Source organism: Coregonus lavaretus, assembly GCF_964263955.1.
Source record: "Coregonus lavaretus genome assembly, contig: HAP1_SCAFFOLD_621, whole genome shotgun sequence".
Taxonomy (NCBI): Eukaryota; Metazoa; Chordata; class Actinopteri; order Salmoniformes; family Salmonidae; genus Coregonus; species Coregonus lavaretus.
Genome location: NW_028159804.1, coordinates 182,220 through 207,818, shown reverse-complemented (window position 1 = coordinate 207,818; position 25,599 = coordinate 182,220). Strand labels below are relative to the sequence as shown.

At 44.7% G+C, this 25,599-nt stretch overlaps 2 protein-coding genes across 2 annotated transcripts; one reads left to right on the top strand and one right to left on the bottom strand.

Moving 5' to 3' along the window:
• Window positions 1–5,635: 5,635 nt before the first annotated feature.
• LOC311122431 (arachidonate 5-lipoxygenase-activating protein-like) lies at window positions 5,636–13,550 on the top strand. The gene is made up of 5 exons (XM_084196788.1): window positions 5,636–5,855; window positions 6,541–6,622; window positions 11,730–11,800; window positions 11,909–11,990; window positions 12,205–13,550. The coding sequence occupies exons 1-5, from the start codon at window positions 5,786–5,788 to the stop codon at window positions 12,365–12,367; spliced, it is 468 nt and encodes a 155-aa protein (XP_084052914.1). The 5' UTR covers window positions 5,636–5,785; the 3' UTR covers window positions 12,368–13,550.
• A 903-nt stretch (window positions 13,551–14,453) lies between these two features.
• LOC311122430 (mesenteric estrogen-dependent adipogenesis protein-like) lies at window positions 14,454–19,618 on the bottom strand. The gene is made up of 5 exons (XM_084196787.1): window positions 19,373–19,618; window positions 19,123–19,259; window positions 17,031–17,146; window positions 16,676–16,846; window positions 14,454–15,788 (listed from the first exon to the last, which is right to left on the bottom strand). The coding sequence occupies exons 1-5, from the start codon at window positions 19,567–19,569 to the stop codon at window positions 15,768–15,770; spliced, it is 642 nt and encodes a 213-aa protein (XP_084052913.1). The 5' UTR covers window positions 19,570–19,618; the 3' UTR covers window positions 14,454–15,767.
• Window positions 19,619–25,599: the final 5,981 nt, after the last annotated feature.

Sequence of the window (25,599 nt, the reverse complement as noted above, 5' to 3'; positions counted from 1 at the left end):
CCACTCCTGCATCGTCTTGGCTGTGTGCTTATGTTCGTTGTCCTGTTGGAAGGTGAACCTTTGCCCCCAGTCTGAGGTCCTGAGTGTTCTGGAGCAGGTTTTCATTAAGGATCTCTCTGTACTTTGCTCCGTTCATCTTTCCCTCGATCCTGACTAGTCTCCCAGTCCCTGCCGCTGAAAAACATCCCCACAGCATGATCCTGCCACCACCATGCTTCACCGTAGGGATGGTGCCAGGTTTCCTCCAGACGTGACGCTTGGCATTCAGGCCAAAGAGTTCAATCTTGGTTTCATCAGAACAGAGAATCTTGTTTCTCATGGTCTTAGTCCTTTAGGTGCCTTTTGGCAAACTCCAAGTGGGCTGTCATGTGCCTTTTGCTGAGGAGTGGCTTCCCTCTGGCCAATCTACCGTAAAGGCCTGATTGGTGGAGTGCTGCAGGGATGGTTGTCCTTCTGGAAGGTTCTCCCATCTCCACAGAGGAACTCTGGAGCTCTGTCAGAGTGACAATCGGGTTCTTGGTGACCTCCCTGACCAAGGCCCTTCTCCCCCAATTGCTCAGTTTGGCCGGGTGGCCAGATCTAGGAAGAGTCTTGGTGGTTCCAAACTTTTTCTATTTTTGAATGGAGGCCACTGTGTTCTTGGGGACCTTCAATGCTGCAGACATGTTTTGTTTCCATTCCCCAGATCTGTGCCTCGACACAATCCTGTCTCTGAGCTCTACGGACAATTCCTTTCTACCTCATGGCTTGGTTTTTGCTCTGACATGCACTGTCGACTGTGGGACCTTATATAGACAGTTGTGTGCCTTTCCAAATCATGTCCAATCAATTGTATTTACCACAGGTGGACTCCAACCAAATTGTAGAAACATGTCAAGGATGATCAATGGAAACAGGATGCACCTGAGCTCAATTTAGAGTCTCATAGCAAAGGGTCTGAATACTTATGTAAATAAGGTATATCGAATGAATGACATTTTATTTTCGTGTCAAATCGCCAATTGGCAACCCACCGTTTATGGGATTAATTGACGCATAAACAAACATTACAATAATTCACTGTGGTAATTAAATGATGATTGTTCTTCTTCCGGTGTTCTCTGCATTGCGCATTGCATAAATAGTGAAACAATTGTAAAAATCAATATATAATAGTAAATAAGGTTCTCCAAACAATCTCCCTAGTGCAGTAAAATAATATACAGACATACATGGATACCATATGTGAATTGATTGCCCCCCATTTATCCTCAGAGTTCGTACTGCTTGGTGACCTAAATTGGGATATGCTTAACACCCCGGCCATCCTACAATCCAAACTAGATGCCCTCAATCTCACACAAATGATCAACGAACCTACCAGGTACAACCCTAAATCCGTAAACATGGGTACCCTCATAGATATCATCCTGACTAACTTACCCTCTAAATACATCTCCGCTGTCTTCAACCAGGATCTCAGCGATCACTGCCTTATTGCCTGCGTCCGTAACGGGTCCGCGGTCAAACGACCACCCCTCATCACTGTCAAACGCTCCCTAAAACACTTTAGCGAGCAGGCCTTCCTAATTGACCTGGCCCAGGTATCCTGGATGGATATAGATCTCATTCCGTCAGTAGAGGATGTCTGGTTGTTCTTTAAAAGTAATTTCCTCTCAATCTTAAATAAACATGCCCCATTCAAAAAATACAGAACTAAGAACAGATATAGCCCCTGGTTCTCCTCAGACTTGACTGCCCTTGACCAGCACAAAAACATTGTGGCGTACTGCATTAGCATCAAATAGCCCCTGCGATATGCAACTTTTCAGGGAAGTTAGGAACCAATATACACAAGCAGTCAGGAAAGCAAAGGCTAACTTTTTCAAACAGAAAGTGCTACAGGATGCAAATAACTCCAAAAAGTTTTGGGACACTGTAAAGTCCATGGAGAATAAGAGCACTTCCTCCCAGCTGCCCCCTGCACTGAGGCTAGGAAACACTATCACCACCGATAAATCTACAATAATGGAGAATTTCAACAAGCATTTTGCTACGGCTGGCCATGCTTTCCACCTGGCTACCACTACCCCGGCCACCAGCTCTGCACCCTCCGCTGCAACTTGCCCATGCCCCCCCCTGCTTCTCCTTCACACAAATTCAGACAGCTGATGTTCTGAAAGAGCTGCAAAATCTGGACCCCTAAAAATCAGCTGGGCTAGACAATCTGGACCCTTTCTTTCTAAAACTAGCCGCCGAAATTGTCGCAACCCCTATTACTAGCCTGTTCAACCTCTCTTTCGTAACGTCTGAGATCCCCAGAGATTGGAAAGCTGCCGCGGTCATCCCCCTCTTCAAAGGGGGTGACACTCTAGATCCAAACTGTTACAGACCTATATCCATCCTGCCCTGCCTTTCGAAAGTATTTGAAAGCCAAGTTAACAAACAGATCACCAACCATTTCGAATCCCACCGTACCTTCTCCGCTATGCAATCCGGTTTCCGAGCTGGTCATGGGTGCACTTCAGCCACGCTCAAGGTCCTAAACGATATTATAACCGCGATCGATAATAGACAGTACTGTGCAGCCGTCTTCATCGACCTGGCCAAGGCTTTCGACTCTGTCAACCACCGCATTCTTATTGGCAGACTAAATAGCCTTGGTTTCTCAAATGACTGCCTCGCCTGGTTCACCAACTACTTCTCAGATAGAGTTCAATGTGTGAAATCGGAGGGCCTGTTGTCTGGACCTATGGCAGTCTCTATTGGGGTGCCACAGGGTTCAATTCTTGGGCCGACTCTTTTCTCTGTGTATATCAATGATGTCGCTCTTGCTGCTGGTGACTCTCAGATCCACCTCTATGCAGACGACACCATTTTGTATACATCTGGCCCTTCATTGGACACTGTGTTAACAAACCTCCAAATGAGCTTCAATGCCATACAACACTCCTTCAGTAGCCTCCAACTGCTCTTAAACACTAGTAAAACTAAATGCATGCTCTTCAATCGAACGCTGCTGGCACCCGCCCACCCGACTAGAATCACCACTCTCGACGGGTCTGACCTAGAGTATGTGGACAACTACAAATACCTAGGTGTCTGGTTAGACTGTAAACTCGCCTTCCAGACTCACATTAAGAATCTCCAATCCAAAGTTAAATCTAGAATCGGCTTCCTATTTCGCAACAAAGCCTCCTTCACACATGCTGCCAAACATGCCCTCGTAAAACTGACTATCCTACCGATCCTTGACTTCGGCGATGTCATTTACAAAATAGCCTCCAACACTCTACTCAGCAAATTGGATGTAGTCTATCACAGTGCCATCCGTTTTGTCTCCAAAGCCCCATACACTACCCACCACTGTGACCTGTACGCTCTTGTTGGCTGGTCCTCACTACATGTTCGTCGTCAAACCCACTGGCTCCAGGACATCTATAAATCACTGCTAGGCAAATCCCCGCCTTATCTTAGCTCATTGGTCACCATAGCAGCACCAACCCGTAGTCTGCGCTCCAGCAGGTATATCTCACTGGTCATTCCCAAAGCCAACACCTCCTTTGGCTGCCATTCCTTCCAGTTCTCTGCTGCCAATGACTGGAACGAATTGCAAAAATCTCTGAAGCTGGAGACTCTTATCTCCCTCACTAACTTTAAGCATCAGTTGTCAGAGCACCTTACCGATCACTGCACATGTACACAGCCCATCTGAAATTAGCCCACCCAACTACCTCATCCCTATATTGTTATTTATTTTGCTATTTTGCACCCCAGTATCTCTATTTGCACATAATCTCTTGCACATCTAGCATTCCAGTGTTAATACTAATTGTAATTATTTTGCACTATAGCCTATTTATTGCCTTACCTCCATAACTTGCTACATTGGCACACACTGTATAAATATTTTCTGTTGTATTTTATGACCTTATGTTTTTTTTACTCCATATGTAACTCTGTGTTGTTGTTTTTATCGCACTGCTTTGCTTTATCTTGGCCAGGTCGCAGTTGTAAATGAGAACTTGTTCTCAACTGGCTTACCTGGTTAAATAAAGGTGAAATAAAAAATAAAACATAACATATACAGATAAAAAAGAAACGGAAGGCATTTGAACCTAGTCTGGCACAAAGAGAGCTATATGTATGTATGTATGTGTGTATATATATATATATATGTTTATTTTTTATAAATTAGCAAAAATTTCAAAAAAACGGCTTTTGCTTTGTCGTTATTGGGTATTGTATGTAGATTGAGGAATTGTCTTTATTTAATCAATTTTAGAAATGAAGGCTGTAACGTAACAAAATGTGGAAAAAGTCAAGGAGTCTGAATACTTTCCGAATGCACTGTATGTGCTATCACGACAACTCCTGTGTCATGATGGCACAACAGACTGGTAGTGGCACCCAGGCTAAGAATCAGGAGTAACCTGCAGGAAAGTATACGCAGTTCACTCCACTAAAATGAATGGAAGGATATGAAAATGTGGTGATGTAGCTTTGTAGTTGTGGTCTCACTACAGGGTGATAAAATGTGTTAACTACTGAATATACATAGATTGGTAAGTAGTTCCACAACCACATATTTACTGGTAATGCAATTTAACTAGTATTCTTTCCTTCGCCATGTCAGGCTCTTCGATAGTGCTAATGCGCCACCTAGTGGAACATATTTGAAAGAGCATGTCCATTTACCCCAACGTCGGTCTTTCAATATTCTACCAAAGATAGTTTACAATTATTTATTTTTTTGTCAAGGATCCTGTCTGTGTAATTGGGCGTTTCCTCTTTCGCGTGAGTATGCTTTTCCCGCGTGAGCTCACGGTTCCTCCAGAATATCTGGCATACTCACGCGAGAGCTCGCTCGCTCGCTCTGGTCTACTTATTGTCCCCAACCGCTCGCCCCATCCGCCCCGCCAACCGCTCGCCCCATCCGCCCCGCCAACCGCTCGCCCCATCCGCCCCGCCAACCGCTCGCCCCATCCGCCCCGCCAACCGCTCGCCCCATCCGCCCCGACCAGAATCTTTTTGCCTGTGAGATATCTCGTTCTGGGGCACCCCCTCCTCGGGGCGGGGGAAATAAGTAGACCAGAGTGGGGTGTCTCGCGTTCTCTAACTTCTCTGGTTCTACTAGCTACAGTATGTACATTATTTTAAAACACAGTATTTTATCAGTTGGAGGAATCAATGTTTTGTTAAATTTATTGACATACATTCTCATAAATATGAAACATGTAGAACATGTCAATTCTAGCTAGGTTTATGTATTGGCTGTTCTCCGCGCGCAGAAAACTCCTCGCCAATTGGAAAGTCATGCATGCAAGCATCATTGTAAAAATATGTAAGTAAATTGAATCGCCTATGATAGTGATTTATTGGTGGGAAGACTACTAACAAAAACACTCATTCCCATACCGGGAGTCGAACCCGGGCCGCCTGGGTGAAAACCAGGAATCCTAACCGCTAGACCATATGGGAGTCTACATTCTTAGTTCGTCAATGGCGTTTTCAATGTACTAAGCAAAGGCAATAACAGTGACGTAACCATGACGGAAGGGTGAGGGAGCTCCGTTGGTAGGCCCTGTCACACACACACACTAGTAAGGAAATATTGTCTGAAAAATCATTTGCGTAAAACAAATAGAGGAAGTGCAGGACAGAGATAGAGAGATAGTGTGTGTGTGCGACAGACACAGAGAGAGAGAGAGAGTTATAACTGTTGTCCCCCCTCCTCCTCTCCTTATATTCAATCATCCTGTCCTCCCTGTTGTTATCTCCCTCCATCCCTCCGTTCTGAGTAGTCATGGTATCCATAGTGGTGGAACACATCTTTCTCTTGGTCATCGTCACTCTCATTAGCGTCCTGCAGAATGGTAAGACAATTAATACACTTTATATCAATTATTATGGTTATTATTATCAAAAATTTTATTTTACTACATGTATTATTTTATTTCAACTAGGATGTCCCATTCACATGAATAATATATTTATAGAAAGGAGACCTGGCCAAAAAGACAACTGTGGCGAAGTTACTTGCATTGTCATTGTCAGTGAGAGAATAAATACACTTTATTGGTCTTTTTCCCAGACATATATTAAACCTAATCCTGGAATAAAAAACACTTTCAATGGCGATTTTAGTCCAGGACTAGGCTTTATCTGTGTCTGGGAAACCGGCCCTATCTCAGCTGAGTGACTATAAACGTAATATCGATTAAAATATATATTTTATTTGAACCAGGAAGTCCCACCATTGAGATAAATAATACCTTTATAAATGGAGACCCGAGGAGGATTTCCTCGCATTGTAAAGTAGCTTACTATGTGATTTATTAAGACTAATAGGCATTAGTAGTGGTGACATGTTCTTTGTTTTTCATACTGTAAAATGTTTTTTATCATTTAATCTTTCGGTTGATGCTTTGAATTGAATACCATGCCTAGCTTTTAAATTACGGTATATCACTTGAAAATCAAGTATTTTCCTTAGCTTCTCTGATCGATGATGAAATACATTTCTGACTGTTGGTGATGTATCTGTTGTGTTATTTACAGCTTTCTTTGCAACAAAAGTAGAGAAGGAAGGTAAAGTGCAAAACACCAAAACTTCTGCTTTTGAGAGAGTGTCTTGCGCCAAGTAAGTGACTTTCACACATGCACACACACACACACACACACACACACACACACACACACACACACACACACTGTTATATGTACAGTTATATTCTTTCCCTGTGTATTTAGAATATTAACTAAGCCATAACCCAAACAAGGACGTTCCATTTGAACCGTGTTGAACTGTTGTTCCAGTTTGACATTATTTCCCAATGTTCTTTACTGCTTATTACATGTACATGAACGCTACTACCCCCATGTACCAAGCCATAACCTAATAATAGCCAAGCCACAACCCACACAAGACTGCGTGTTTCTGTACACATTGGTTTTGTTGGCTTTGTGATAAGGGTTTTGCATATCCCATGTCTCCTTTCTCTTCCATCTGAGTAGTCGACTTTTCCATCTGATTTCCATCTCTCCTAACATTAGTAACCATCCCATGGAGTTTCCTCAAACTCCAACCAGACCAGGTTATAGCCACCCTATTTTCTATTTATAGTGCGGAACTGTTGACCAGGGCCCATAGTGCCCGACCCTGGTCAACTGTAGTGTCATATGTAGGGTGCAGGGAGTAGGGTGTAGGAAGTAGGAAGTAGGGTGTAGGGTGTAGGAAGTAGGGTGTAGGGAGTAGGGTGTAGGGTGAAGGGAGTTGGAAGTAGGGTGTAGGGAGTAGGGTGTAGGGAGTAGGGAGTAGGGTGTAGGGTGTAGGAAGTAGGGTGTAGGGAGTAGGGTGAAGGGAGTAGGGTGTAGGGAGTAGGGTGTAGGAAGTAGGGTGTAGGAAGTAGGGTGTAGGGAGTAGGGTGAAGGGAGTAGGGAGTAGGGTGTAGGGTGTAGGGAGTAGGGTGTAGGAAGTAGGGTGTAGGGAGTAGGGAGTAGGGTGTAGGGTGTAGGGAGTAGGGTGTAGGGAGTAGGGTGAAGGGAGTAGGGAGTAGGGTGTAGGGTGTAGGGAGTAGGGTGTAGGGAGTAGGGTGTAGGGAGTAGGGTGTAGGGTGTAGGGAGTAGGGTGTAGGGTGTAGGGAGTAGGGTGTAGGGAGTAGGGTGTAGGGAGTAGGGTGTAGGGTGCCATTTGGGAGGCAGCCGTCTCTCCTGACATTATAACCATCACAGAGTTCCATAAAAAACACATCAGGTGTAGTTCTTTCTGCTTACTGTGTGGAACTGCCCTGGTGGCTTTAGGGGAGGTTAGATTCTGCTTACTGTGTGGAACTGCCCTGTGCCTGTAGGGGAGGTTAGATTGGGGCTGTAGGGGAGGTCAGACTGGGGCTGTAGGGGAGGTCAGACTGGGACGGTTTCCTGTACAGATGTTAAGTCTTGGACTAAAAAGCATACTCAACGGAAACAGCCCCATTGTAAGTGCTTTGTATTCCAGGACTTGGCTTAATCTCAGACCAGGAAATCGGCCCATAGGGTGCATCTCAATAGTTTGAAGTGGCTTCCTCTTCTTGTCTCCTTTCCTTTAAAAGTTCAGGTATAAAAGACGAATAACGTAGATGAAGACAGACACATGAAGGAACAGAGGATCAGAACTGTTGTTTCAATGTCTTTAATTGGAGGCCATCGTTATTGCACTGATGTACTTCCTGTACTAAAAAAAGGAAACAGTGGACCCACATCCTTTCTCTACTCTGCACCTTAGCACACACTCATATCACAACTGCTGCTACTACACTTATAATATACCATTTAGCAGACGCTTTTATCCAAAGCGACTTACAGTCATGCGTGCATAAATTTTTTATTTTATGGGTGGTCCCAGGGATCGAACCCACTACCTTGGCGTTACAAGCGCCGTGCTCTACCAGCTGAGCTACAGAGGACCACTTATATTATACTGCTCAGTTTTATAAACCCCTCCCCCTCCCCCTCCCCCCCTTCCCCAAAACACGTGTAAATATTGGACTGTAGATTGTGCCTTCCTCTATTATACTTCTGCTGAAATGTTTCTTCTGTTCTACTGAGACATTTACTTTATGTTGCTATTCTCATCTTTCATTATTTCTTATTGTTGTTGCATTGTCCAGAAGGAAGCTGCAAGGAAGCGTTTAGTTGGACGGTGTATACCATGTGTGTCCCGTACATACGACTAATACAACTTGAAACTACTCTGAAGAGAGGACTTAAGTTAACGGTGGTTAGGCTAACTCAGCCGGTAGAGCACGGCGCTTGTAACGCCAAGGTAGTGGGTTCGATCCCCGGGACCACCCATACACAAAAAATGTATGCACGCATGACTGTAAGTCGCTTTGGATAAAAGTGTCTGCTAAATGGCATATTATTATCATGTGTGAAGAAACACACTCACTCAAACACACAAAGTAAAACATTTTGCAACAAAAACAAGAGTTTCTTGATGGATAAGTTCAGGAAGTTGCTGTGTGGCTGCGTTGAGTCACACATTAAATATATTTTTCTAACACCCCACCCTCCCTCCACCCCTCCTTCTTAGTGTGAGAGGGGCTGAGGATGTTGTCATCACATTTCATCAACGTTCCTTTACTGACACACTACAGAGAGAGTCCTTTACTAACCACAGAATATGTGCAATAGATATTGTAAGGGCTCTATTCAATAGCACTACTGGGTGATCTGAAAAGTCATAAGTCAATCGATCAATAATATAATAATACTTTTAGCAAAAATGTTTATTTTCAATTTACAATCTGTAGTAACAATGAAAATAGAAGGGTTCAGAACTTTTGTGAAACATCACAGTACAGTTGAAAAATATATGGCAAATAGAAATCCAATATGAATGGTGTTAAGAGATGGGAGGTGTTGAATGGAGCTGAAGGATGGGACTAATAACAACAACTATTAACAAGAAGATAACTAATGTAAAGCATACTGTGTCCATAATCAGTATATACAGTGGGGAGAACAAGTATTTGATACACTGCAGATTTTGCAGGTTTTCCTACTTACAAACATGTAGAGGTCTGTAATTTTTATCATAGGTACACTTCAACTGTGAGAGACGGAATCTAAAACAAAAATCCAGAAAATCACATTGTATGATTTTTAAGTAATTAATTTGCATTTTATTGCATGACATAAGTATTTGATCACCTACCAACCAGTAAGAATTCCGGCTCTCACAGACCTGTTAGTTTTTCTTTAAGAAGCTCTCCTGTTCTCCACTCATTACCTGTATTAACTGCACCTGTTTGAACTCGTTACCTGTATTAAAGACACCTGTCCACACACTCAATCAAACAGACTCCAACCTCTCCGCAATGGCCAAGACCAGAGAGCTGTGTAAGGACATCAGGGATAAAATTATAGACCTGCACAAGGCTGGGATGGGCTACAGGACAATAGGCAAGCAGCTTAGTGAGAAGGCAACAACTGTTGGCGCAATTATTAGCAAATGGAAGAAGTTCAAGATGACGGTCAATCACCCTCGGTCTGGGGCTCCATGCAAGATCTCACTTCGTGGGGCATCAATGATCATGAGGAAGGTGGGGGATCAGCCCAGAACTACACGGCAGGACCTGGTCAATGACCTGAAGAGAGCTGGGACCACAGTCTCAAAGAAAACCATTAGTAACACACTACGCCGTCATGGATTAAAATCCTGCAGCGCACGCAAGGTCCCCCTGCTCAAGCCAGCGCATGTCCAGGCCCGTCTGAAGTTTGCCAATGACCATCTGGATGATCCAGAGGAGGAATGGGAGAAGGTCATGTGGTCTGATGAGAAAAAAATATAGCTTTTTGGTCTAAACTCCACTCGCTGTGTTTGGAGGAAGAAGAAGGATGAGTACAACCCCAAGAACACCATCCCAACCGTGAAGCATGGAGGTGGAAACATCATTCTTTGGGGATACTTTTCTGCAAAGGGGACAGGACGACTGCACCGTATTGAGGGGAGGATGGATGGGGCCATGTATCGCGAGATCTTGGGCAACAACCTCCTTCCCTCAGTAAGAGCATTGAAGATGGGTCGTGGCTGGGTCTTCCAGCATGACAACGACCCGAAACACACAGCCAGGGCAACTAAGGAGTGGCTCCGTAAGAAGCATCTCAAGGTCCTGGAGTGGCCTAGCCAGTCTCCAGACCTGAACCCAATAGAAAATCTTTGGAGGGAGCTGAAAGTCCGTATTGCCCAGCGACAGCCCCGAAACCTGAAGGATCTGGAGAAGGTCTGTATGGAGGAGTTGGCCAAAATCCCTGCTGCAGTGTGTGCAAACCAGGTCAAGACCTACAGGAAACGTATGATCTCTGTAATTACAAACAAAGGTTTCTGTACCAAATATTAAGTTCTGCTTTTCTGATGTATCAAATACTTATGTCATGCAATAAAATGCAAATTAATTACTTAAAAATCATACAATGTGATTTTCTGGATTTTTGTTTTAGATTCCGTTTCTCACAGTTGAAGTGTACCTATGATAAAAATTGCAGACCTCTACATGCTTTGTAAGTAGGAAAACCTGCAAAATCGGCAGTGTATCAAATACTTGTTCTCCCCACTGTAGGTTATAGGTTGAGAGCTTTTGTGAAAGAGCACAGTTAGAAAGATATGGTATATAGAAGCAAACCGGATGGACATCATGAAAATGATCGGAGAAGTTCAGGGTAGAGGAAGTTCAGGAGAAAAAACAAACAATATAGAATTATTGTCAAATTGACTGTGTCCATAAAATGTATATAGTATGTATAAGCTGGAAGTAGAGGCCTAAGCGTTGTTGTTCACTAGTTTACTCCAATTAGGGAAGGGGTGGTGGGATTGGAAAGTAATAAAGAAAAAATGAAAAAAGGTCTCTATTCAATCTGTAAAACTGAAGCGTTACAGATTCCGCTATAGAACTTCAAAGGTAATTCCGATTGAGCCGACATATGCAGCTTTAACCGTGAATGCAGTCTCACCGTTAACAGGGGAACATTGCCTTTACATGTCAATCACGCTGTAATGCTGAATTTCCGAGATACGGATTGAATAGAGCCCTAACACTTCATATGAGTCGAGTCTCAGTGTGTGTTTGTATTCACTGTAAGTTTGTGTTTGTGTGTTTTGTATTCACCCGCCATGCGGGTGTCTGCTATCGCCGGTTAACCCTCGATCTGATTGAATCTAGGCCTAACTAGGGTTTTCATCATGTGTTTCTCTTGTCTGTCTCCCCCAGTCGTAACTGTATGGATTCCTACCCGACCTTCCTAGCAGTGATGTGGTGTGCTGGGCTGTGTCTTAACCAAGGTAAATCATCACACAGATGCCGTACATCACGTGACAATTCCCAAGTCTCTATTTTCACCTAGTATGATTCCCCAACTAACACTATGTCTGTGATCTTGGTGTGTTCAGCTCCTGCTGCCTTCGCAGGGCTCATCTACCTGGTGGCCAGGCAGAAGTACTTTGTCGGGTACATGGGTCAGACATCTCAAAGGTGAGAGGGTGTGTGTGTACCTGTGTGTGTGAAGTATGTGTAACTGACTGACTGTTGTTTTGTGTGTGTGTGTGTGACTGACTGACTGTTGTTTTGTGTGTGTGTGTGTGTGTGTGTATGTGTATGTGTGTGTGTGTGTGTGTGTGTGTATGTGTATGTGTATGTGTGTGTGTGTGTGTGTGTGTGTGTGACTGACTGTGTTTCTGTCTGACAGCACTCCAGGGTACCTGTTTGGGAAACGCGTCCTGGCCTTCCTCATCCTGATGTGCATTGTGGGTATCTTCAACTTCCTGCTGGTGCGTTACTTCGGCAACGACTATAAAGACACCACGGAAATGATCACCAACGCAGCCTCCGCTCTCCTCCTCATTCCCTGAACCTGTCTGTGTGTTAGACCTACTTCGGCAGTGACTATAAAGTCTATGTATTGTCTGTGTGTTAGACCTACTTCGGCAGTGACTATAAAGTCTATGTATTGTCTGTGTGTTAGACCTACTTCGGCAGTGACTATAAAGTCTATGTATTGTCTGTGTGTTAGACCTACTTCGGCAGTGACTATAAAGTCTATGTATTGTCTGTGTTAGACTTTATAGTCACTGCCGTAGGACCTCTATGTATTGTCTTTGTGTGTGCGTGCATGTGTGTATTCGCACAGTGCAAGGGTAGGAAGTGTGTGATGTGATGTGTAATTCAATGTGGTGCAATTATCCGCTTCTGTGCTCAATAATTTCATGTTTTATTTTTCTAAAAAATACTTTTATTTGAGTCTGGAAATAGAAACACACAAAAACAATCAAAACTACAGAGCATAATTTTGAATTCCATTGAAAATTAATAAAATGTTTTGATATGCCACAGCAGCCACAACTACCCCTCTAAATGTAATTTGAACAGTTTCTAAAGTCAGTCCAAGGTGACCCTTCATCTAAAGAGCATACAGCATCTCCACATCTACATTAAGAGCATACAGCATCTCCACATCTACATTAAGAGCATACAGCATCCACATTAAGAGCATACAGCATCTCCACATTTACATTAAGAGCATACAGCATCTCCACATTTACATTAAGAGCATACAGCATCTCCACATTTACATTAAGAGCATACAGCATCTCCACATTTACATTAAGAGCATACAGCATCCACATCTACATTAATAATAATAATAATAAGAGCATACAGCATCTCCACATTTACATTAAGAGCATACAGCATCTCCACATTTACATTAAGAGCATACAGCATCTCCACATCTACATTAAGAGCATACAGCATCTCCACATCTACATTAAGAGCATTCAGCATCCACATAAAGAGCATACAGCATCTCCACATCTACATTAAGAGCATTCAGCATCCACATAAAGAGCATACAGCATCTCAACATTTACATAAAGAGCATATATTTTCTTGTATTACAGCCTGAATTCAAAATGGATTAAATATGTTTTTCTCACCCATCTACACACAATACCCCATAATGATAAAGTGAAAACATGTTTTTACAAATGTTTGCAAATGTATTGAAAATGAAATACAGAAGTACCCTTGAGTCAATACTTTGTGGAAGCACCTTTGACAGCGATTAATTACAGTTGTGAGTGTTTCTGGGTAAGCCTCTAAGAGCTTTCCACACCTGGATTGTGCAACATTTGCCTGTTATTATTTGCAAAATTCTACAAGCTTGGACAAATTGGTTGTTTGTCATTGCTAGACAGCCATTTTCAAGTCTTGCCATAGATTTTCAAGCAGATCTAAGTCAAAACTGTAACTCGGCCACTCAGGAACATTCACGGTCTTCTTGGTAAGCAACTCCAGTTTAGATTTGGCCTTGTGTTTTAGGTTGTCGTGCTGAAAGATGAATTCATCGGTCTGGTCGAAAGCAGACTGAACCAGGTTTTCCTCTAGGATTTTGCCTGTGCTTAGCTCCATTCCGTTTATCTTTTATCCTGAAAAACTCCCTAGTCCATAACGATTACAAGCATACCCATAACATGATGCAGCCACCACTATGCTTGAAAATATGGAGAGTGGTACTCAGTAATGTGTTACATTGGATTTGCCCCAAACATAACACTTTGTATTCAGGACAAAAAGTTAATTGCTTTGCCACAGTTTTTGCAGTATTACTTTAGTGCCTTGTTGCAAACAGGATGCATGTTTTGGAATATTTGTATTCTGTACAGGCTTCCTTCTTCTCACTCTGTCAATTAGGTTAGTGTTGTTGAGTTACTACAATGTTGTTGATCAATTCTCAGTTTTCTCCTATCAAAGCCATTCATCTCTGTAACTGTTTTAAAGTCACCATTCCTGAGCGGTTTCCTTCCTCTTGGGCAACTGAGTTAGGAAGGACGCCTGTATCTTTGTAGTGACTGGGTGTATCGATACATCATCCAAAGTGTAATTAATAACTTCCCCATGCTCAAAGGGAATATTCAATGTCTTCTTTTTTAATTTTTTACCTATCTACCACAGGAGGCTGCTGAGGGGAGGACGGCTCATAATAATGGTTGGAATGGAGTGAATGGAATGGCATTAAACACATGGAAACCATGTGTTTGATGTTTTCAATACCATTCCATTAATTCCGTTCCAGCCATTACTAAGAGCATGTCCTCCCAATTAAGGTACCACCAGCCGCCTGTGCCATCTACCAATCGGTGCCCTTCTTTGCGAGGCATTGGAAAACGTCCCTGGTCTTTGTGGTTAAATCTGTGTTTGAAATTCACTGCTCGACTGAGGGACCTTACAGATCATTGTATGTGTGGGTACAGAGATTAAGTAGTCATTCAAAGATCATGTTAAATACTATTATTGCACACAGTGAGTCCATGCAACTTATTATGTGACTTGTTAAGGACATTTATTTTGGCTTGCCATAAGGGGTTGAATACTTACCGACTCATTTTTTATTCATTAATTTTTTTTTGGGGGGGAAAACATTATTCCACTTTGTCATTATGGTGTATTGTGTGTAGGCCAGTAACAAAAATAATCTCTATTTTATCAATTTACAAAAATTCAGGCTGTAACACAACAACATGTGGGAAAAGTCAAGGGGAGTGAATACTTTCTGAAGGCGCTGTATATATATGAACTTCTTAAAACAACTTATTGTAAGTCTTTTGGGCTATTCTTACAATAGTTTCATGCCGACTAGCTTACTCAGTCTTCCCATTAACATAACAGTGCAGCAGAGGGGTCAATTCTCAAATCAAAGCAGCAGCATTAAACTGACCATCCCATGTCCTACACTAAACGAGATGATCCAGTCTGCTGATAAACAGATCCTCCCAGTGGTGGAATCCTGCATAGCAGACAGCGTCTCACTTCAACTAACAGGAGTCGCTGTCCGCTGAAACATGGGCCTAGGTTGAGGGGAAGAGGCGAAGCGAGAGGATTTACTCCGCCCAAAATATATCCGTGTGAGATAAGACCATTTTTGTATGGAGGTCTATGAGAGAGTGTTGAATTACATGGGGCTAATTTGATTCAAATAGAAGTTTGTAATTTTTAGACTGTTACAAATGTACTGATATAAATGGATGCAGGTGGCATTCCGGCAACTTGGTTGTGCCTGTTGTTCACACGTGTATCTGCCCTCTCATTGGCTAGAATGGTCCCTCCTGACCTCACTTGCCTTCAAGCATTGAAGACATGTATTTGCATTGTTTGAGCGGTCACTCGGCTATCTTGTCAATATAATAGCTCATCTTTGGCCTATGTCCAGTCTTCTTGCCCATCAAATAGCTATTATTGATTATTGCTAAGGTCTCATATTCCATGGTAGGAGATCTACAGGGAAGAAATCACAAAGTAAATAAACATGTGTTGGTTCCCTTCCTCTGAGTGGACACCCTAGCTATGGCCCAATCATATCCTTCCTCCCAGAGTGGACACCCTAGGTATGGCCCAATCATCTCCTTCCTCCCAGAGTGGAACTGTTCACTTCCCTTCACTGATTTGAAAGAAAATGACGGAGCCATGGGCTGGTGGGAGTTTCCACCATATTTCACTGCCATGGGCTGGTGAGAGTTTCCACTATATTTCACTGCCATGGGCTGGTGGGAGTTTCCACTATATTTCACTGCCATGGGCTGGTGGGAGTTTCCACTATATTTCACTGCCATGGGCTGGTGGGAGTTTCCACTATATTTCACTGCCATGGGCTGGTGGGAGTTTCCACTATATTTCAATGCTTTTAGATTTGTGGGAAGTAGTGAACGACTGCACACTTCAGGAGGACAGAGATATTATTGGGACACACCCTTTGATGGCCACAAGCAAGATTCAGAGAAACAGATTATTCAGCAGTAAACGGTCTGTGGTAGAGATTATAAACTGGGTGGTTCGAGCCCTGAATGCTGATTGGCTGAAAGCCGTGGTATATCACAGGTATGACAAAACATTTATTTTTACTGCTCTAATTATGTTGGTAACCAGTTTATAATAGCAATAAGGCACCTCTGGGGTTTGTGGTATATGGCCAATATACCACGGCTAAGGGCTGTATCCAGGCACTCCGAGTTGCGTCATGCATAAGAACAGCCCTTAGCCGTGGTATATTGGCCATTTACCACACCCCCTCTGGCCTTATTGCTTTAATATACATCAATAAGCTAACAGGACAGTTCCAGATCCATTAATAAATAAATAGGCCTTATTCATTCATTGTATTTTACCTTGAAATGGCGTTTACTGAAGCCGAGCCAGTGTGGGAAGTCGAAGAGGGCATCAGAGTAATATTTCAGGGTGAAGCAGGTATCCCTCCACACGGGCGTGACCTTCTCTCTGTCGCCTAGGAGACAGAAACTCTCACCTGCCCAGCCACGCAATGCATCACCCAGGTCAATCTGAAAACCAAAAAGCAGAGGGAAAAATGTATTTTAACTTTACATTAAAATATAAGAAATATGAAAATGCTATTTTCAATGTCATCATCTTGAGAGGTGGTTGCATAAAGAAAATAAGCGTGTTATCCAAGAATCACACTCTTATTAAAATGTTATTTTTATAACAGGAAAATGACAAACTCACATCGACCCTGTAGCTCTCCCCAGCCACAGAGGAGATAGTCCTGTCCAGGCCTCTCTCCATCTCCCACTTGATCAGAGCGTTACGGCCATCAATGGCCACCACATACCGCTGGAGCACTGGGCGGGAGGGAGAAAAGGAGAGGGAGAGAGAGAGAGAGAGAAAGAGAGGGGGAGAGTGAGAAGGAGGGAGAGAGAGGGGTTGGGGAGAGAGAGAGAGTTAGTCATGTGATGACCACTGTGTTAGTTAGTAATAAAACCTTTCACCAATCCACCACAGTGAAGAGGCAATGAGTCTCTGTACAGTGCATTCAGAAAGTATTCAGACCCCTATTACTTTTTCCACATTTTGTTATGTTACAGCCTTATTCTAAAATGGATTAAATTGTTTGTTTTTCCCCTCAATCTACACACAATACCCCATAATGATAAAGCAAAAATAAAATAAAAAAGAATACCATTTACATAAGTATTCAGACCATTTACTCAGTACTTTGTTGAAGCACCTTTGGTAGCGATTACAGCCTCGAGTCTTCTTGGGTATGACGCTACAAGCTTCGCACGCCTGTATTTGGCTAGTTTCTCCCATACTTCTCTGCAGATGCTCTCCAGCTCTGTCAGGTTAGATGGGGAGTGTCACTGCACAGCTATTTTCAGGTCTCTCCAGAGATGTTTGATCAGGTTCAAGTCCGGGCTCTGGCTGGACCACTCAAGGACATTCAGAGACTTCTCCCGAAGCCACTACCACATTGTCTTGGCTGTGTGCTTAGGGTCGTTGTCCTGTTGGAAGGGGAATCTTCACCCCCCAGTCTGAGGTCCTGAGCACTCTGGAGCAGGTTTTCATCAAGGACCTTTCTGTACTTTGCTCCGTTCATCTTAACCTCGATCCTGACTAGACTGGTCCCTGCCGCTGAAAAACATCCCCACAGCATGATGCTGCCACCACCATGCTTCACTGTCGGGATGGCGCCAGGTTTCCTCCAGACGTGACGCTTGGCATTCAGGCCAAAGAGTTCAATCTTGGTTTCATCAGAACAGAGAATCTTGTTTCTCAAGGTCTGAGTCCTTTAGGTGCCTTTTGGCAAACTCCAAGTGGGCTGTCATGTGCTTGGGTACCTTCAATGCTGCAGACATTTTTTGGTATCCTTCCCCAGATCTGTGCCTCGACACAATCCTGTCTCTGAGCTCTACGGACAATTCCTTCGACCTCATGGCTTGGATTTTGCTCTGACATGCACTGTCAACTGTGGGACATTATATAGATAGGTGTGTGCCTTTCCAAATCATGCCCAATCAATTGAATTTATGACAGGTGGACTCCAATCAAATTGTAGAAACATCTCAAGGATGATCAATGGAAACAGGATGCACCTGAGCTCAATTTCGAGTCATTGCAAAGGGTCTGAATACTTTTGGAAATAAGGTATCAGTTTTTTTTATTTGTAATAAAACTTGTTTTTACTTTGTCATTATGGGGTATTGTGTGTAAATTGATGAGGATTTTTATTTATTTAACACATTTTTCGAATAAGGCTGTAACGTAACAAAATGTGGATAAGTCAAGGGGTCTGAATCCTTTTCAATTGCACTGTAGTTAGGCCGTGAGTCAGACCTAAAAGTCACACTGCACCGCCTGCAACCGGTCAAAAACCGCAGTTCTATCCCAAATGGCACCCTATTCCCTATATAGTGCAATACTTTTGACCAGAACCCTGGTCAAAAGAAGTGCACTATATAGGGAATAAGGCACAATTTGGGAAGTACCGAGTGATTCATTATAACCTACATAGGAGGGGCCAGCCCAGGTTAAAAATACATCAATAAAATGCTGTTGTTTCACTGCATGGTTAAGAACTATGTGCTGCTGATAGCCTGATACATTATGCATGTATTGGTGGATAACATTTACTCCTGTACATACATTAAATTATGCAATCTGGTATTTGATGCTGTAAAGAGTAACGTTATGAAAAGTCATTTAGGAAAACCATGGACTACAGCGCAGCGCACACAGACAGACGCACCGTGTGGTTTTGGCTTACGCCTTGTCTGCTGCAGCCCACAGGTCCATTATAGATAGAACAGTGAAAATTTACCTTTGAGGTTTTTGGGAGATTTCTTATCTGTCGATGAAAGTTTACTTTCACATGCAGACACCAGTATATATATCTTTTTTGAGGTTAGGCTCTTCCTGAAGCGAGTGTAATCTCCCAAATTGCGCACTGTGATTTTCCTGAAACAAAATAAATGGTTAGATGAATTGTCGATTGCTGAGAAGTTGATGCGCATCTGAATTATGTTTTCAAGGCTGACTAACCTAACTTTTTAAATTAACATATTCCTTACTTTCCTGGCGAGTGCTGGAAGACTACTTTTCCTACTCTGGATAACTCAAAGTCATCGATGAACACGCAGCAGTTTTCAGGATCGCTTTTCACGAATCGGTAGCCAGCCTCTACCGTGAAACCGGGCGGAGGGTTCCGTAAGAATTCCTCAACTTCTATAACTTCCATCGTACAGCGGGAGACATCTGTGACCGTCATGTCTTTGGAGTGATATGGACTTCTCTGTCTCGCACGCTGTCTGTTTTTCTGCTGTGATTCCAGATCACGTGATGAGGAAATGAACGTCTTATAACCCCAGATGAACTCTCATTGGAACAGAACGTCTCAATCAGAAAGTATTTTCTTCACAAAAGCACATATGAATGACACGGATTGATAGTGGTGACTTGAAGATCTTTGGATGGGACATTTTTGCTGTATCCCTTATCAAGATGCTTATAAACGTTTCAATATTTTTAAAAACGTTTATTTTATTTGTATTATCATTGATCTTTTTTGGTGGGGTCATAAAAAAACTTAACAGATGTGGTCTATCCTATTTACTTTACCCATTTCATTTCTTCAACTTGTTACAATCTTCTACCTGTTGCTTAACTTTTTACACTAGGTCTACACTAGTTAGATTCTAATGCCGGACTCACTGTACTGTCCTGAAACATGACACAGAAAATATGTACTCACTTAATAACAGCAAGTGTAGTAAGCGTTTCTCCACCCTGTTTGGAATCTTCCAAGACAGACTGGCTGTCACCGGTGTGGAACGTTTTAGACCTCTACCCATTTTATAACTGTAGACCGAGGTGTCGCACCTTGTTTGGAATCTTCCAAGACAGACTGGCTGTCACTGGTGTGGAATGTTTTAGACCTCTACCCATTTTATAACTGTAGACCGAGGTGTCGCACCTTGTTTGGAATCTTCCAATGGGTAAAAGTCAGACTTGCCCTCAATGGCGAGTAATGTTTGTGAGAAATAATAGACTATTGACACTCACCTGACCGCTTGTTAATTTGTAGGCAACAGGTGAGGCTCTGAAAAAGTGGGTGTGTGCTGACGTGACTGGGTGTCTGCTTATCTATGTAGCTTATGTGTGTGTGTGTGATCAGAAGGGCAGTGTTGCCAACTCATCAGTAAGGAAAGTAGCTATTGGCTGTCCTAAAAGTCGCTAGAAGTCGCTAAATGACATCATCACCTAATTTGCATAATTGGCCATCTGCATGTAATTGTGATGGACGCTGTAGGAGAGAGGAATAACGTTGTGGGAAAGACAACAAGTGAGTAAAAAACACCCTAAATATGTTTAGAACTACAAATGAACTTTCTTCTCTCGATATAAAAAAAAAAAATGTTTTACATTTACATCCCGCCCTGAATGTAAGCCAGGGTGGGATCAGCCAGGGTGGGATCAGCCAGGGCGGGATCAGCCAGCGACGGCTTCCCGCATGCGCGATTCATTTGCAGTCTGGACGCGGAGGGATGAACATCTCCTGCTCTGACTGCAGCTGGGAGGGACTGCTGCATGAGGACTGGGCCGCCTGTGAGTGCTTTGGGACGGAGGGGGCCCTGGGGGTGGGGGTGGGGGTGGGGCCCACGGCAGCACCCGCTGCTCGTTGAGAAGAGTAAGAACGATACGTGCTTTCACGTCAGAGTCTCCAAAAGTCTCCAATAACACCAGAAAAAGTTGCTAGATTTGTCGCTAGTCGCTTTTTTGAAAACGTGTCGCTAGAGGGGTCTGAAAACTCGCTAAATATAGCGACAAAGTCGCTAAGTGTCACGATCGTTGAGAGACGGGTCAGACCAAGGTGCAGCGTGAAAAGCGTACATGTTTATTTACTCAATAAACATACAACAAAACAAGAAACACCGTAACGTGAAGTCCTCTGGCTATACACATACAAGCCTAAACGGAACAAGATCCCACAACTAAGGTAGGCAACCAGGCTACCTAAGTATGATCCCCAATCAGAGACAATGAGCGACAGCTGTCTCTGATTGGGAATCACACCCGGCCAAACATAGTAATACACCCTAGATCTACCACATAGAAATACACTAACATAGATCTCAACAGAAAACTCACACCCTGACCCAACCAACGAGAGTTCTCTTGATCAGGGCGTGACAGTACCCCCCCCCCCCCAAAGGTGCGTACTCCGGCTGCACCAACCTGACTCATTAGGGGAGGATCCGGGTCCGGGCGTGACGACCTCTCCCTCTCTGCCTCCCCGTTGCGCCCCTGGTCTGGTCTGGACCTCGGCGCGATGCTTCCCCTCTCCTTCCTCCCACAATGCACCAAGCCCTGTCTGGACCCTGGTGTGGGAGGCCCCGACCCTGGAGAGGGGCTGACATCTGGGCCTGGAGTAGAGCCGCTGTCCGGAGCTGGATTGGGCACCGGTGGAGCGGACTACTCTGGCTCCGGAATGGATCCGCTGACTGGAGCTGGACTGGGCACCGGTGGAGCGGACTGCTCTGGCTCCGGAGTGGATCCGCTGACCGGAGCTGGACTGGGCGCCGGTGGAGCGGACTGCTCTGGCTCCGGAGTGGATCCGCTGACCGGAGCTGGACTGGGCGCCGGTGGAGCGGACTGCTCTGGCTCCGGCGTGGATCCGCTGACCGGAGCTGGACTGGGCGCCGGTGGAGCGGACTGCTCTGGCTCCGGAGTGGATCCGCTGACCGGAGCTGGACTGGGCGCCAGTGGAGCGGACTACTCTGGCTCCGGAGTGGAGCCGCCGACCAGAGCTGGACTGGGCAACGGTGGAGCGGACTGCTCTGGCTCCGGAGTGGATCCGCCGAACGGAGCTGGACTGGGCACCGGTGGAGCGGACTGCTCTGGCTCCGGAGTGGAGCCACTGACCGGAGCTGGACTAGGCACCGGTGGAGCGGACTGCTCTGACTCCGGAGTGGAGCAGCTGACCGGTGCTGGACCAAGCACCGGTGGAACGGGCACGGGCCGTGCCGGACTGGGAACACGCACAACTGGCTTGGTGTGAGGAGCAGGCCCGGGCCGGGCTGGACTGGGGACACGCACCACTGGTCTGGTGCGAGGAGCAGGAACGGGCCGGACTGGAGACACGCACCACTTGTTTGGTGCGGGGTGCTGGCACAACCCGTCCTGGCCGGATGCCCACTTTCGCATGACACGTGCGGGGCGCTGGCACAGGACGCACTGGGCTGTGAATGCGCACTGGCAACACAGTGCGTATCTCCGCATACCTAGGTTCCTCAATGAACACACGCTCCTTTTGTTGCCTGACCAGCTCCTCTCTCCGTGCCTCCACTACTTCCTTCTCCCTTTGAGCCTCCTGTAGCGCCTCCCTCTGAACGGATAACTCCTGCTCCCTCTGAGCTAACAGCACCCCGTAACGTGGTGGCCTCCTCTCTCAGACTGCTCCAGTCCTTCTCTCTCTCTCGCCAATCCTCCTCCAGTGAGGACTCCTTCGGGAGCCCCCACGAGTTAGGGAACAGAAACTCATCGTCGTCGTCATCCTCCGACTCCTCTGTGTAAAACTGTTCCCATTCCTGTTCCCATGGTCGTAGGGACTCCAACTGGAACCCCACCGGGTGCAGTGGCTGGGGCTCTTCTCTCTCGATCCCTGACCACCCCTCTAGCCCCCCCAATTTTTTTTCTTGGGGTTGCCTCTCGGGCTTCCTCAGCAGTTGGTCCCGTTGGCGTTGTCGTGGATCCTCTCCTACCCGGGCCTCTACCTTCGCCCAGGGTCCTTTCCCAGCTAATATCTCCTCCCATGACCACCATTTGCCCACCTGTGACAAAGCTATTCGCTCCTCTTCGGCACGCTGCTTGGTCCTTTTGTGGTGGGATCTTCTGTCACGATCGTTGAGAGACGGGTCAGACCAAGGTGCAGCGTGAAAAGCGTACATGTTTATTTACTCAATAAACATACAACAAAACAAGAAACAACGTAACGTGAAGTCCTCCGGCTATACACATACAAGCCTAAACGGAACAAGATCCCACAACTAAGGTAGGAAACCAGGCTACCTAAGTATGATCCCCAATCAGAGACAACGAGCGACAGCTGCCCTCTGATTGGGAATCACACCCGGCCAAACATAGAAATACACACTAGATCTACCACATAGAAATACACTAACATAGATCTCAACAGAAAACTCACACCCTGACCCAACCAACGAGAGTTCTCTTGATCAGGGCATGACACTAAGTTGGCAACACTGCTGAAGGGGAAAACACATTTATTTCCCCTCTGAAAGTCCCAGAGGGATGAGATTAAGGGTCAGTCCTCAAAGTGGGTCAGTAGGTTTAGGTTAATATGTGTGTCCCAAATGAGACTCTATTCCCTATAAGTGGAGGCTCCTCAGAGGAGGAAGGGGAAGAGCATCCTCCTCAGTGAATTTCATAAAAATAAAAATAGTTTATTTTTATTTTTTTTAGATAAAACAATACTAAATATATTCCCCTGAAGCAGATCGTAATTTTGGTGGGCATAGAATGAAGTCATGAGTGCATTCAGATGCGTGGTCCGTGGCACATTTACGTAACAATACAAATATACAAACAGGCTCATTCTGTTCAGGACAACCCAGGGTATAACAACTTGTAATTGTACATCAAACATAGTGATGATAAACGTTGACACTGTATATGACATGAGTTTTATGATATGGCAATGTGAAGTGCACATTTGGACTAATGGGTGTTTGGCTTACCTGTATAACATCAACGTCTCATCTTTCAAAATACATTGTGTCCTCTTAATTTACAGAATTCCCCTCACTCAAGACAACAAAACATTTGCAAAAGTTGCCCAATTGGCGGGTACTCAAGTTCAGAACGGCTGTCAGTCAAAACCCACACAGAGCTGTAAAGCAGAGAACCTGAGCGCCAACGTCATGTATAGCATGTTACTGTCCAGCCACTGACCTCTGACCTCATGTATAGCATGTTACTGTACAGCCACTGACCTCATGTATAGCATGTTACTGTACAGCCACTGACCTCTGACCTCATGTATAGCATGTTACTGTACAGCCACTGACCTCATGTATAGCATGTTACTGTACAGCCACTGACCTCTGACCTCATGTATAGCATGTAACTGTACAGCCACTGACCTCTGACCTCATGTATAGCATGTTACTGTCCAGCCACTGACCTCTGACCTCATGTATAGCATGTTACTGTACAGCCACTGACCTCATGTATAGCATGTTACTGTACAGCCACTGACCTCATGTATAGCATGTTACTGTACAGCCACTGACCTCTGACCTCATGTATAGCATGTTACTGTACAGCCACTGACCTCATGTATAGCATGTTACTGTACAGCCACTGACCTCTGACCTCATGTATAGCACGTTACTGTACAGCCACTGACCTCTGACCTCATGTATAGCATGTTACTGTCCAGCCACTGCGTTCCAATTTAGGCGCTTCCCAGTGTCCAAATCAGCCATTTTCAACCCGTATCCGGGTACGAGTTGCTACTGAGAGTTGAATCAAGCCAACCAGTTAATTTACCACAGCTTGAGCTGCCAAAGCACTCATTAGCTTTAAGACCTTTGTCTGAATGGATCTGTGTGTGTTTGTGTGTGTAGTCTCCTGAGTGGCGCAGTGGTCTAAGGTACTGCATCGCAGAGCTAACTGTGCCACTAGAGATCCTGGTTCGAATCCAGGCTCTGTCGCAGCCGGCCGCGACCGGGAGACTCATGGGCGGCGCACAATTGGCCCAGCGTCGTCCAGGGTAGGGGAGGGAATGGCCGGCAGGGATGTAGCTCAGTTGATAGAGCATGGCGTTTTGGGTTCGATTCCCACGGGGGGCCAGTATAAAAAAAATATGTATTCACTAACTGTAAGTTGCTCTGGATAAGAGTGTCTGTAAAAGTGTGAGTGTGCATCTGTGTGTGCTGTGTGTGCTGACGGGAGAGGACGTGTTTTTCTCTGGCTGGAGGTAAGTAGGGGTAAGCTACATGTAGTGTTGAGTAAAGCTTAACCATGTATTAGATCGTAGGTAGGTAGTTAGCTGTAGTTAGGTATTGTAGGTTAGTATTGTTGTTATTGTAGCTTTCCGTGGGTAATTTGTGGGTTAGTATCGAGGCATGAGGCTAGCTAGCTAGCGGGTAGCTATTGGTAACGATTAGCAACGCTGGAGAGCTGGTTCCAACGGTAATGTACTCCTACCCAACGTTTAACTTTTGCTTAACCATGTATTAGATCGTAGGTAGGTAGCTAGCTGTAGTTAGGTATT